Here is a 14816-nt window from a genome sequence, read left to right as displayed (position 1 = left end):
GGGGGATATATACGGCTGTGATTATAATCGAAGAGAATTCTCTTGGTAGATTGTGAGGAATTCTAAATCAGGTGAACAGAAGGATTTGAGTTCCTGTATGTTTCTTTCATCACACCATGTCTCGTTAGCCATAAGGCATACGCCCCCGCCCCTCTTCTTACCAGAAAGATGTTTGTTTCTGTCAGCGCGATGCGTGGAGAAACCCGCTGGCTGCACCGCCTCCGATAGCGTCTCTCCAGTGAGCCATGTTTCCGTGAAGCAAAGAACGTTACAGTCTCTGATGTCCCTCTGGAATGCTACCCTTGCTCGGATTTCATCAACCTTGTTGTCAAGAGACTGGACATTGGCGAGAAGAATGCTAGGGAGTGGTGCACGATGTGCCCGTCTCCGGAGTCTGACCAGAAGACCGCCTCGTTTCCCTCTTTTTCGGAGTCGTTTTTTTGGGTCGCTGCATGGGATCCATTCCGTTGTCCTGTTTGAGAGGCAGAACACAGGATCCGCGTCGCGAAAAACATATTCTTGGTCGTACTGATGGTGAGTTGACGCTGATCTTATATTCAGTAGTTCTTCTCGACTGTATGTAATGAAACCTAGGATGACCTGGGGTACTAAGGTCATCATTAGTACCCCAGGGGTACTAATGTAAGAAATAACACGTAAAAAAACTAAAAACGGCATAGTTTCCTGGGAACGTGAAGCGAGGCGGCCATCTCTGTCGGCGCCGGAAGTGTAGGATGTTTTTAACATAAACTTCAATAATGTTCCAGTCGGAGAATTCCTTTGTCATTCAGCTCAGGGCACTCTGGCAGGCCTCTGGTTGAATCAGCTCTCATTCGCCCCCACTTCACAGTAGAAGCCTCAAACAACGTTCTAAAGACTGCTGACATCTAGTGGAAGCATTGGGAAGTGCAATTTGACCCCATAGACACTGTATATTCGATAGGCAATGAGTTGAAAAACTACAGACCTCAGATTTCCCACTTCCTGATTGGATTTTTCACAGGTTTTTGCCTGTCATATGAGTTCTGTAATACTCACAGACATCATTAAATCAGTTTTAGAAACTTCAGAGTGTTTTCTATCCAATACTACTAATAATGTGCATATATTCACTTCTGGGCCTGAGTAGCAGGAGGTTTTCTCTGGGCACGCTTTTCATCTGAACGTGAATATGCTGCCCCCTATCCCAAACAGGTTTTAACCTGTTTGCTGATCTACCCCATAAAAAAATAAAAAATAAATAACTTGACACTTCTTTTTGTCTCTCAGTGGACACGGGAATGGGGAATGATGACGCATTCAGCGACAGAGTTTGCCACTGTGATGTCACCGTGGAAGACCTATCAGCTCCATTGAAGGCTGTCATCAGAGCCGTCAGGTGAGTGCTTCAGCCAGGTCACCCGTGATACAAGTCAGTATTCGATATAGAATACTGACGTAGAAACCGGCCACTAAGGGCAACAGTGAGCTCTGTTACCTTGAAGTATGTTTCTGTTTTAGATGGGCGTAAGCATCCCCCTCTGATTCCAAAGGTTGCATGTTCAAATCCAGAGATAGAAAGTTGTTTTTGATATTTTTGTTTTCAGTCTATCCCAAACCATAACCCTTACTTTAACAATTTGGAGTTAATGCCTGAACCTAACCTTAACAATTCTGAGTTAATGACTAAACTTGTTCTTAAACACTTCAAAATTTGACGTCTGGAAGAACGCCGAAATTTGACATTTGCGAAACTTCTGACGTTTGTCGAATTCTGACGTGGGATTGTGAGAGCTGGTAGGAGAGCTTATCTACAGTGAGCTCTAAAAGTATTCGTACAGTGACAAATATTTTGTTGATTTTGCTCTGTACTCCAGCACCTTGGATTTGAAGTGAAACGAGGACTATGAGATTAAAGTGCAGACTGTCAGCTTTAATTTGAGGGTATATTCATCCATATCGAGTGAACCGCTTAGAAATTACAGCAGTTTTTATACACAGTCCCCCCATTTTAGGGGACCAAAATATAATAGAAATAAATTCGCTTAAGTGTATTAAAGTTGTCCAAATGTGTATATTCTGTCCCATATTCCTAACACGCAATGATTACATCAAGCTTGTGACTTTACAAACTTGGATGCATTTGCTGTTTGTTTTGGTTGTGTTTCAGATTACTTTGTGCCCAGTAGAAATGAATGGTTAATAATGTATTGTGTCATTTTTGGAGTCACCTAGTCCTGAATGATAAGTGATACAGACGTACAACTATCATATCCCCAAGACATGTTAACCTCTCACTGTTACCATAAACATTTTTGGGGGGGTATGATATTTAAGCCTCTAAACTTTCTCACTCATCATTATTCACGATTAATTCAGGACTATCCGTAATCATGGTATCATGCATATTAATGTAGAAGTATTTAGAAGCATTCTATTCTCCCTTAAAATGGGGGGACTGTGTACAAAAAGTGCAGTAATTTCTAAACGGTTCACACGATATGGATGAAAATACCCTCAAATTAAAGCTGACAGTCTGTCCTTTAGCCTCATAGTCATTGCATCATTTCAAATCCAAAGTGATGGAGTACAGAGCTAAAACAACGAAACGTGTCACTGTTCCAATACTTTTGGAGCTCACTGTAATATCGCTATATAGATCTCTATATACAGTAGACTTTTGTTTTCTTACGCAATATTTTGTAAAACATTCTATTTATTTTGTACAGGACATGACTATTTTAAACAGTGTACATAGCAAACGCATCCCCGACCACAATCTTCACTTAAACATAGAGCCTTCCAGGGCTCCTTCACCTCCCTCTCTCCCCTCGGCTCCTAAGGCTTTTAGATACAACACATCCAGAGCATGGGCCTCCTCTATGTTGTTCTAGCCCAGTGCTTCAAGGGGATTCTGCTAACCCAGTGATGGCTCAGGGAGAACAGTTTGGGTGTTTTTTGTTCCATCTGGCCCCTTACTCACTCTGACCCCGACAACATGTCTCTGTTTACTCATGTGGTCACCATACTGGCACTGTCTCTCCCTCTCCTTCACCATCTCCCTCCCTCACTCTCCTTTTTACTACCTCTTCTCTCCCTACCTCCCTCTATTTTTCCGTTTCCCTTTAACTCTCCATCTCCCCCACCTCTCTCTGGCAAAAGATGTCAAAAGATGTCCTATTTTGATTGTCTGCCAACACCCCAATTCCCACCCACAGGTTGTTGCTCCAGAGGACCCCCTCTCCCCTTGCCCAGCCTACTTGCTCAGCAGGCCCCCTTTGTGGGCAGCGGGAGTGGAGACGTGTCCCTGACTTTCCCAGGGTGTCGGGTTGACACCCTCTCAGTGAGAACTGTTTTCACAGCAGCTCATCTGTCATGATGGTTTCCATTTATACAGTGAGGATAATGAGCAACTGGAGCAGTTCTGGAGCCATTAGGGGGTCAGAATGAACCACTGTAGAAAGCCACTTACCTGCATTAATATTATTCACTCAGCAGTAGCTGTACTTGTACATTAAGAGGGATAGTACAATTCGAGTGTGGTTTAGTTACAAAATAGCTCAGTCAGATTGTGTTTACATGACATGTGCTACGTTTTCATAATGTTCTTGTGATAGTATTTGAGCAATGTTTATTTTACCTATACTCCAAAAACAAAAGGTAAAGGCTAAAGTAACTGTCAGCTTCTTGTCAACATACTGGTTTATGCATAGTTAAGCTGTTGTTTCCCTCTAGTGGCTGACTAAGAGATGACAGGTAGATCATGGCCCAATGACATGATTCTGTTTGATTCTCATCACTTTTCCACTCAGGATCATGAAGTTTCATGTGGCAAAGAAGAAGTTTAAGGAGACTCTGCGCCCGTATGATGTGAAAGATGTGATAGAACAGTACTCTGCAGGACACCTGGATATGCTCTGCAGAATCAAGAGTCTACAGACTAGGTGAGATGCACCCCCCCCCACACACACAGACACACACACACACACACATAAACACACACACCTTCATATATATGTTCACCTTCAACACTTAATTCACGTTTGTGTCTGTCTGTGTGTGTGTGTGTATATCTGACCCTCCTATGTACCTCTTCCTCCCAGGCTGGACACCATAGTGGGTCCTCCTCAGCAGCAGCTGCTGAATCCCAGAGTCAAGACCTTTTCCTCCCCCTCCCTGCACTTATATTACAACCAGGCCAGGAGGAAGTCCATGCCAGGGACGAAGTCTGTCCCAGGGTTAGGCAACCCCCCCATCCCCCGCTCGCCTGCCTAAAATAGGCTAACTGTAGACATCTCATGCATCGATGTGTGACATTATGAATGTTGTAGTCTCTTGCATGGTGTTATTTTTAACAATGTCTGAGAATAAATAATAATGTTTCAGGAGTTAGGATTGTTGTCTTCGGTTAAATCAGTGATATAACCCTGATTGACTTGATATTGCACTGTGTCTTTCAGCCAAAAGAGTGGAATCTACTATAGTTTAGTAGTGGATTGTAGTAGTGGTAGTCTAGTCTGGTTTTAAAGAATGTAATTGTAGCTGGTACATACGTGGTGCCTGTAGGTGTCCCTTTTTTGATACACTTCAAGTGTGTGTGTGTGTGTGTGTGTGTGTGTGTGTGTGTGTGTTGTATCTGACCCCCATGTCTCTCCCACACAGACTGGCCACTGGACTGGGTCCCACACTGGGCAGCAAACCTGGGAACATGTCCTCCCCCTCCCTGCAATTATATTACAGCCAGGCCAGGAGGAAGTCCACCCCAGGGATGAAGTCCCCAGGGTTAGATACCCCCCCTCCCACACCAACCCCTAATAACGTAGACCCGCTAGCCACTACCCCCAACTCCATCCTGTCCCCCAGTTCCTCACACAGAGGACAGTTTGAAAGGAGATGGTGCTATGTCCATGTGTCCATCAGGGAGCACAAAGCCTGTGTTTGTAGATCTACAGAGGCAGGATAGGTTTAAAGGTGAGATGATGATGGCTCAACCTTCAGGCTTCCAAAGGGACTACAAGAGTTTCTAATATATTGCTTACACTATCCTGTCACTTTTAGATCTTTAGATTTAGAGCATCATAGTTCTGTATATATTGACCAGAAAGGACACACTGCTTTCACTGAATCAACCCAGATTTAGAAGCTATGGACTCCCTGATGACATAAAGGTGTTTGGAAATGCTTCTTAAGAAATGGAAGCATTCAACTAGCAGATGTAACATATCCCCAAATGTGTGGTAGAAGTAAAGCTCCCACATGAAAGTTTACTATAGAATATAAAAGTACTGTAGAATTCTGTAGTAAACTGTAGAATACTATACTACACACTGTAGTGTCCCTCAATCATGTGTAGTACTTACTGTGGTATACTGTAAGGGTGGCAGGTAGCCTAGTGGTGAGAGCATTGGGCCAGTAATCGAAAGGTCGCTGGTTTGAATTCCAAAGCCGACTAGGGGAAACATCTATCGATGTGCCCTTGAGCAAGGCATTTAACCCTAATTGCTCCTGTAAGTTGCTCTGGATAAATGTACTACAGTATTATCTGCAAATAAAGCACTGTAGTAAATACTACAGTAATGTCTGCAAAAACACTACAGTCTGCAAAAACACAACACTATTTAAATTACAGATTGTAAAGGCAACAAAATAGGAAAAAGGGGGATGAATACTTTTGCAAGGCACTATAAGCATTTCACTGTAACGTCTACACCTGTTGTATTCGGCGCATGTCACAAATTAAATTCGATTTGATTAGTAAGGGGGAAAAGTAAAGTGTGAGTGGGGTGGGGTGGGGGGTGAGAAGGGGTGCGGGGGGGCTGTGGGATTATTTAATACACTCTTTGAAGAGGTAGGGTTTCAGATGTTTCAGGGTTTCAGTCCTACCTACCGAGAGGTTATGGAAAATGATCTATTTTAGCATTTCTCCTGTACGTTTCCTGAAGGAGAAAGCCTCCACTTCCATGCCAAAGATAATAAAACAAAAACACGATAGTAAATACTACCGTACACTACAGTCTGCAAAAACACTACAGTAAATACTACCGTACACTACAGTCTGCAAAAACACTACAGTAAATACTACCGTACACTACAGTCTGCAAAAACACTACAGTAAATACTACCGTACACTACAGTCTGCAAAAACACTACAGTAAATACTACCGTACACTACAGTCTGCAAAAACACTACAGTAAATACTACCGTACACTACAGTCTGCAAAAACACTACAGTAAATACTACCGTACACTACAGTCTGCAAAAACACTACAGTAAATACTACCGTACACTACAGTCTGCAAAAACACTACAGTAAATACTACAGTATACTACAGTCTGCAAAAACACTACAGTAAATACTACAGTATATTACAGTCCGCAAAAACACTACAGTATATTACAGTCCGCAAAAACACTACAGTAAATACTACAGTATATTACAGTCCGCAAAAACACTACAGTAAATACTACAATATACTACAGTCCGCAAAAACACTACAGTAAATACTACAGTATATTACAGTCTGCAAAACACTACAGTAAATACTACAGTATACTTCAGTCTGCAAAAACTGTACATTAAATACTACAGTATAGTAGATTCCGCATAAACACTACATTCATTATATAGTATATACTACAGTTTTATTTTACTACAGTATTTATACTATAGTTAACTGTAAATACTACAGTATAGTATTCACTGTTGTGTGTTTGTGGACTTTAAACACACTACAGTGAATACTATAGTAAATCTGCAAATAAAAACACTACAGTGAATACTATAGTAGTTATCATAGTATTCTATGATATTTTTTCATGTGGGCTGCTATGAATGTGAGGTCTGTCTCAAATATCTTGCATGTTGCTGCGCTTAGGTGACATAGTAAAGATACAGCAGCAGCTGTCAATCTAACAGAATCGATGTTCCTCCTGCAAAGAATTGACTAATGAATAAGGATCTCTCATTGTGGAACTTTTGTGAACACAGGGAATGGCTGCAGTTACTAGTTGGTGCAGATTGTTGTTTTTAACATGAACTGTAGTTTGCACTGTAGCTAATTGAAGCTGTAGTTTAGAAACCCTGTATGATTGTGTGTTTGACTGTAGCTTGTGGTTTGTTGTGTGCACTGTGACTCTGTAGTGTGGGTTGTTGAATCTAATCATGGTGTGTCTGTTCTAACTAACTCTAACACTGACATATTTCCATTAGAGTTAGGTCTGTTGCCCGCTGTGAAGTGCCCTTGGAAGAGGCTGGGGTGGCGGTCAATGTGCCCATTTGTCCACTTTTTGTGATTAATACGACAAGTGTGTGTATCGCAGGGTGGATCAGATACTGGGTAAGGGCCAAATCCCCATCGACAAGAAGATCAGGGACAAGCTGCACCCTGACAGGGATACTCTGGAGGACATGAGCATGCTGGGACGTGTGTGTAAGGTGGAAAGACAGGTGACCAATTAAGCCAAATACATTAGTTTGTGTGTACTCGTAGAGAAGTGTCACTTGCACACACTGTAAAAAGAATCTAGTTGATTCAACTAATAATTAATTTAGTGACTGAAACATAGCCTTTTTTTAGTTTACTAAACATTTCGGTCGAAGTGTTACCTGAACTTAACATTTTTATCCCAAACTTAGTTCCAACTTGAGAAGAATTAGGCTAGGGACTCCCACACAGTGCTTTTAACACACAATGTTTTCAACTTACATATTTATTCAACATGTCCTTAGCTGGGATATGAACTCACAACCTCTTGGTTCAAGTCTTTCTGATCGTCCTGCTACACCACCATATGTGTCAGATATCAGTTAATCTGACTATTCTCTCATCATTGATTTGATTGACTTATTTAATGATTTTCTGTTTGAATGTTACTCCTTAATCACTATAATAAATACAATTGTTTTTCTTGTGAACTTTTACCATTGCAAAGTGTAGGAATACAGGTGAAATCAGTCATTGACACAGACATCCAAGAGGTTGTTAGTTCAAAATCCCAGGGGAGAACCTGTTGAATAATAATTACTGTATAAATGAACATGCACAATCTAATCATGTACAGTATGTCAGTATGTGTCAAATACGTAAGTTGAAAAACATTGTATGATAAAAGCACTATTTGAATGTGTGGGTGTTGCTAACCCAATGTTTGACTAGTTTTATGAAGTTGGAGCTAACTAAGCATTTTAAATTCAGGTAACAATTTTACCAAAATGTTGAGTAAACTAAAAAAGGTTTTACTATATAATAATTAGTTGAATCAACTAGATTTTTTAGAAAGTGCAATGAACCCTTGCTGCTTTTAACGGTCATGTCTCTTGCTCTTCCCCCCCGCCCAGGTGACGTCCATAGAGTCAAAGCTGGACTCTCTGCTGGATGTGTACAGGCAGGTGTTACAAAATGGTTCGTCTGCCCTCACCCTCTCCTCCCTGCCCCTGTTCGAGCTGGAGCACCAGACCTCCGACTACCGAAGCTCCATCCTCAGCAAGGACCTGTCCTCTGGCTCCCCCCAGGGAGGGGAGGGCAGAGGGGGGCATGAAAGTGGTGGGGGGATGTCCCGGTCAACAACAGGCCATCTCTCCAGGGGCCTCCAGCTCATCCTGGCCCCCAGCGAGCTCACCCTCAACACCTGCCCCCCGTCCTACCCTGCCTCCACTGCATCCCTCACGCCCTCGCCTCTCCTGCCGCCTGACAGCCCCTACCCGCTCCTCACCACACCCAGTAGTTTCCCCAGGCGAGCGCACTTCCCTGACCTCCCGCCCCCTCCACCATCCGCTGGTGCTGCCACCCTTCAGCTGCCCCCCATGGGCCCCCAGCAAAGACGTCCCCTCAGCCCCACCCAAGATGCTACACGAGGGGGTAGGCTGGAGCAGAGCTCAGGCCTCTCTATGGTGGTGGGCTCCGGGGTGGACCATGGAGAGGAGGGGGACAGAGAGGGTGGACATAGCTGGGGCAGGGTGCAGCTGAGGGGGAAGCCCCATTTGAGGGAGGAGGGCCCCTGGAGGAGGCACATGAGCCTGGAGGTGGACCCCATGCTGCTGCTTTCCTCTGGATGTGATGGCAAGCCCTCGGAGCAGGAACAGGGGCTGGGGAAGTCCCTGTCGGCACATAACCTCACCCAGCCATCTGCAGACAACCTTCCTAACCTGTCCTCCCCCCTCGGCAACAGTAGAAGTTCTAGTGACGACTTCCATGGCGACCCCGACGCTAGCAACTGGGGCGAGACAGACCTTTTCATCACCGGCCGTGACCTGGAACCGCATGAGGACCAGTTTGATTTCCTGTCCCAGGGGAGTGACTTCCTGTCCCATCCCACAGCGGACGGTACTGGCTGCTTGGACGTTCTGCGGACTGAAGATGGGGGGTCCTTAAGCAGTCTGACTGGTCTCCGCACCCACACAACGGGCAGTGCAGAGTCCCTCAACCAGCCTATCCACGTACGACTAAAATAACTCTTCCATAAGAGTGAATAAGATAAACCCTCCCCCCAACACATACATTACCAATATTACCACTGGACAAACAACAAATATAATTGCAACTGTTGATTATAACTCTGTTTTTAAGAGATGGGGGGGGGGGTTCTCACTCCTTTCAATCAAAGATTTCAGGCACCCTTTATACTCTCATACATATCATGGCATGGACTATTTCGAATTTCCTAAAACAGGAACAAGCAGAGAAACTAACAGGGGGAGGGGAGATAGGGGAGGAAGATTGGACAAAAGAGAGGATGGTCAGATAGTGTTAATGTTTGCTCTCTCGGCTATGCATGACCACTGCATGTCTAAACCGCACTTTGGGGTCGAGAGCATTCAAGCCCTGGAAACACAGTCATGATGGCTGAGCCCAAACTCATAAGTCCACATTTCACCTGTTTGTCTGCATGTTCCAGTAATGTATCCTCCAAACCCTTGGGAGGCAATTATGAGCAGTCAGCAATGATTACCCAAATATAGAAAATGTCGTAAATAGATAATACAATAACTAATTTGATAATAACATAAGATAATCCTACTGATGTAAAGTTGTCAAAACATTTTTTTTTTAAATACATTTTACAATCTTGTGTGGCCATTTGATTTTGATGACAAATCCAATATGCTGATTGGGTGCTCTAATCTGACAAGGCCAGTAGGATTCAGTATTTTCACTTTTAAAGGCATTTGAGTGAAAGACAAACAGCAGCCAAATAAGATCAGTTATTACTATGGTACTGTAGATGGTGAAACAAGGCCGTGGAACACTGCAGTTGTCGGTCACAATAAACACTACAGAATTCAGGGTTCCTTGTCGTACAGCTCATGAGCCCACAGTATTCCCTTCTGTTACTAGCTGGTTGACAGGGGACACTTCAAACTTTTAAAATAAATACAGTATATCTCCTCAAAGTGGATGAACATTAGTCTATGACAGGTTGGGGACATCTCTACAAATGGTTAGCCAGCCTACACTTTGTCAGTAGCAATAATGATCAGAACTTGTTACAGACTTGCCAAGGCACAGATGAGCGGTGTGAGAGTAAGTCAGAGGAGTTGGATCATAAATACAGGGAGGACCTGATCCACCATGTTTTAGTTCCCTTAAAGTGGTGGTATGTGAGCCTACAAGCCTGGCACTTCCAATAGAGCACACAGGATCTTTTGTCTAGAGAAGGCCACTGGTCTTGTGTGTCTACTGTCCAACCAATGTCATCCCTAATGATGCTGTCCATAGAGATACACAGACAGGAAAGTAATGAACAAGCCATGTTGTAAGTGGATGGAAAATATGGCAACAAGTCTGCTGTCAACTTCTGAATGTGATTTGTCTGTTGTTTGCATGTCCCACTGCCTTACGAGGCAGCAGCACTGCTGACTGCCACTCAGCATGAACACAGACGACTGCTCTTGAATGAGAATATGCACAAACTGTGTTAGACATCTTTATTTTCTCTATGTTGCACCTTTTTGTTGTTGAAGGAGAGAGGCACAGCAGTCTTATATCTGTCGAGCTTCCATTCAACATGTTTATGTTTTTATTTCGTTTTTTGATTGGTGCATAGGTGCATTGGCTTAGCTGATTAGCAATTATACTGTATAATGTGTATATTTTATGTTCATATGTGTGACGTGACCAGCAAAATCTATATAGCTGTGTGTTACAATGGGATTTTGTATGAAAATGGCCCGAGTTGGTACGATAAATGCACAACTGAAAGCACAATTGTTTGGAGACGTTGGAACCTGCATATGTGACTGGTGGTGTTATTCTCTGTAATGAAATGTTTTCCAGATACATAATCAAAAAACTGCGCTACAGACAGGAAGTACTTGTACAGAGCACAGATGCATTGGAGGCAGGACTGAATATTGAATCCACTTGGATAACTATGGAGTTATGAACTCTTTCATAATATCATGCTTGGTCTAAAGTTTGAAGTTATTATAACGTTTACTTCACTGACATTAATAGTTCATTTCCCTCAGTTGATTCTGGAAATGGTCGTTCCATGGGATTTCAATCACTTTCTGACTGCACCCCTTTTGATTAGAACAAACCCTTCCGTACATGTTTGTCCATGTGAGAAGTGGTCAGAAAATGACTTTTTGGTCCTGAATGCCAAAATATTCAGGATCTAGAGATGCTCAAAGTTGACACATTTGGCATATCCCCTCCTACCATGAGGCATCCATGTCTTCATCACTTAATAAGATAAACGGTTGAGTTTGACATCATTTGAAAGCTTACAAACAGGGTTATCCAACTGTTTTATGATTTATTGAAAGAAAGCTTTTAAAATAAAAATGATGTCCTTTTTTTTAAGCTTTAACATAAGTTATCTAAAAACACGTCAACTCAGATTTTTTTTTCATGTTCATATACAGTACCAGTCAAAAGTTTGGACACACAAGGGTTTTTCTTTATTTTTACTATTTTCTACATTGTAGAACAATAGGGAAGATATCAAAAATATGAAATAAAACATGGGATCATGTAGTAACCAAAAAAGTGTTTAACAAATCAAAATATATTTTACATTTGACATTCTTCAAAGTAGCCTCCCTTTGCCTTGATGACGGCTTTGCACACTATTGGCATTCTCTCAACCAGCTTCATCTGGAATGCTTTTCCAACAGTCTTGAAGGAGTTCCCACATATGCTGAGCACTGGTTGGCTGCTTTTGTTTCACTCTGTGGTCCAACTCATCCCAAACCATCTCAACTGGGTTGAGGTTGGGTGATTGTGGTGGCCAGGTCATCTGATGCAGCACTCCATCACTCTCCTTCTTGGTCAAATATCCCTTACACAGCCTGGAGGTGTGTATTGAGTCATTGTCCTGTTGAAAAATAAACGATAGTCCCACTAAGCGCAAACCAGATGGGGTGGAAAATTGTTGCAGAGTGTTGTGGTAGCCATGCTCATTAAGTGTGCCTTGAATTCTAAATAAGCAAAGAACCACCACACCATCAAACCTCCTCCTCCATGCTTCACAGTGGGAACTATCTGTTCATCTACTCTGCGTCTCACAATGACATGGTGGTTAGAACCAAAAAATCTATAATTTGGACTCATCACACCAAAAGGACAGATTTCCACCAGTCTAATGTCCATTTATTTTGTTTCTTGACCCAAGCAAGTCTCTTCTTATTATTGGTGTCCTTTAGTAGTGGTTTCTTTGAAGCAATTCAACCATGAAGGCCTGATTCACGCAGTCTCCTCTGAACAGTTGATGTTGAGATGTGTCTGTTACTTGAACTCTGTGAAGCCATTTCTGAGGCTGTTAACTCTAATGAACTTATCCTCTGCCTCAAACGTCACTCTGAGGCTTCCGTTCCTGTTCCTCTGAGAGCCAGTTTCATCATAGCGCTTGATGGTTTTTGCAACTGCACTGGACTGTCATTTCTCTGTGTTTATTTGAGCTGTTCTTGCCATAATATGGACTTGGTCTTTTACCAAATAGGCCTATCTTCTGTATATCACCCCTACCTTGTCACAACACAACTGATTGGCTCAAAAGAATTAAGAAGGAAAGAAATTCCACAAATGAACTTTTAAGAAGGCACACCTGCTAATTGCAATGCATTCTAGGTGACTACCTCATGATGCTGGTTGAGAGAATGCCAAGAATGTGCAAAGCTGTCATCAAGGCAAAGGGTGGCTGGATTTGTTTAACATTGTTTTGGTTACTACATGATTCCATATGTGCTAGGTCATAGTTTTGATTATTCTACAATGTAGAAAATAGTACAAATAAAGAAAAACCCTTGAATGAGTAGGTGTGTCCAAACTTTTGACTGGTACCCTATATTGTAGCTTGCTAGCACTTTCAAATGGTGCAACAAAGATGGTTGGAAGTCCACACATCAGAGCATATTGACTTGAGTGGGAATATCCATTGTTATAAATTAAGCTGTCAATCCTCCATAGGAAACCTATTGAAATCATAGAAATACAGATAATAGAATATACTTTCCCATTCAAGTTGACATTCAACAATGGGTGGACAATCAGCCATCTTTCTGGTAGTAATTCGAAGTTAAAGTTTCAATTCAAATGTCAATGGTGTACCACCTACTGTACATTTCATGGGTCTGAAAGGATAGGTCCATTCTATTAATTATATATCTATGATTAAATAAACATGTAAAATAGGGTCTAAACTACAACACTTGTGAAAATGAGAAAAATCAGAGTTTATGTGTTTTTAGATCATAGACATTAAAGCTTAAAGAACATCATTGTTTAATTAAAACAAATGTTCAATAAATCATAGAATAGTTTGACAACCCTGTTTGTAAGCGTTCAAATTTGATTAAACTCAGCCGTTTTATCTTTTTGAGAGATCAAGACATGGCAGGATGGGGTATGCAAAATGGATCAACTTTGAGTACCTCCTGAATGTTTTGGCATTCGGGTCCAAAAAGTCACTTTCTGACCACTTCCACCATGGGCAAACATGAAAGTTCAAATCAAAAAGTGTGCAGTTCAAATCTAAAGGCGTGCAGTCAGAAAATGACTTAAATCATAGGGGTGGCAGGGTAGCCTGGCGGAAGGGTTGCAAGTTCAAACCCCCGAGCTGACAAGGTACAAATCTGACGTTCTGCCCCTGAACAGGCAGTTAACCCACTGTTCCTAGGCCTTCATTGTAAATAAGAATGTGTTCTTAACTGACTTGCTTAGTTAAATAAAGGTAAAAAATAAATAAAATATGGAATGACCCAAAAGCTTAACGGTGCCTTTTTAGCATTTATTTATGATATCTATTTTTTTTTCTCCACTGGGCTGCATATGTTTCTACAGTGCCTAACTAGAAGAACTCATGCAGATGTAAGCCCAGTTTCTGAAACTAGGATAACACACACGTTCAAAGTCTGAAAATCTACTACAGTACATTTTCCCTACCACTCGTACAGTGAATTTATTACACAAAACTGGCCTTAAAATCCATGCTTGATAATGTTAACATTCTGATTTCTTTCAAATAAATGTATTAAAATGCACATAACAGAGATGACAGGCTCTGTGGATGAGAAATGCTAAATGAATTATAATATCACATGTAAATAAACTACAAACATGAAACTGTCTTTTTGGTCTGGATGTATTGAATGAAATATAACCACACCAAGTTGCATTATATACAGCCTACAGAAAGCTGTGCAGCCATGTTCTGTGGAAAGGTCTGTCACTTGAAGTAGATATTAGCCTAGCAGATAGGAGAGGCAGAGGCGGAGAATACACCATTCAGTATATACCACCATGTTTGATACTACAGCCAATGCTGAGACAGAAATACACTATATATACACAAAGGTATGTGGACATCCCTTCAACATTTGTGGATTCAGCTAAT

At 41.9% G+C, this 14816-nt stretch overlaps 1 protein-coding gene across 3 annotated transcripts in view; it reads left to right on the top strand.

Annotated features, from left to right (window-relative positions):
- Positions 1–14550, top strand: part of LOC109899711 (potassium voltage-gated channel subfamily KQT member 5) — a 136653-nt gene extending 122103 nt beyond the window's left edge. For all 3 annotated transcript variants that reach the window (XM_031835717.1, XM_031835716.1, XM_031835715.1), the window contains 6 exons: positions 1270–1378; positions 3792–3923; positions 4083–4217; positions 4642–4761; positions 7302–7428; positions 8320–14550. In XM_031835717.1, the coding sequence (XP_031691577.1) occupies positions 1270–1378; positions 3792–3923; positions 4083–4217; positions 4642–4761; positions 7302–7428; positions 8320–9432 (1736 nt within the window). In that variant the 3' untranslated portion in view covers positions 9433–14550. The remainder of the gene's footprint in view (positions 1–1269; positions 1379–3791; positions 3924–4082; positions 4218–4641; positions 4762–7301; positions 7429–8319) is intronic.
- The last annotated feature ends 266 nt before the right edge of the window (positions 14551–14816 follow it).

This window comes from Oncorhynchus kisutch, linkage group LG11 (genome assembly GCF_002021735.2).
Source record: "Oncorhynchus kisutch isolate 150728-3 linkage group LG11, Okis_V2, whole genome shotgun sequence".
NCBI classification, from domain to species: Eukaryota; Metazoa; Chordata; class Actinopteri; order Salmoniformes; family Salmonidae; genus Oncorhynchus; species Oncorhynchus kisutch.
This window is presented reverse-complemented; position numbering and strand designations above follow the sequence as displayed.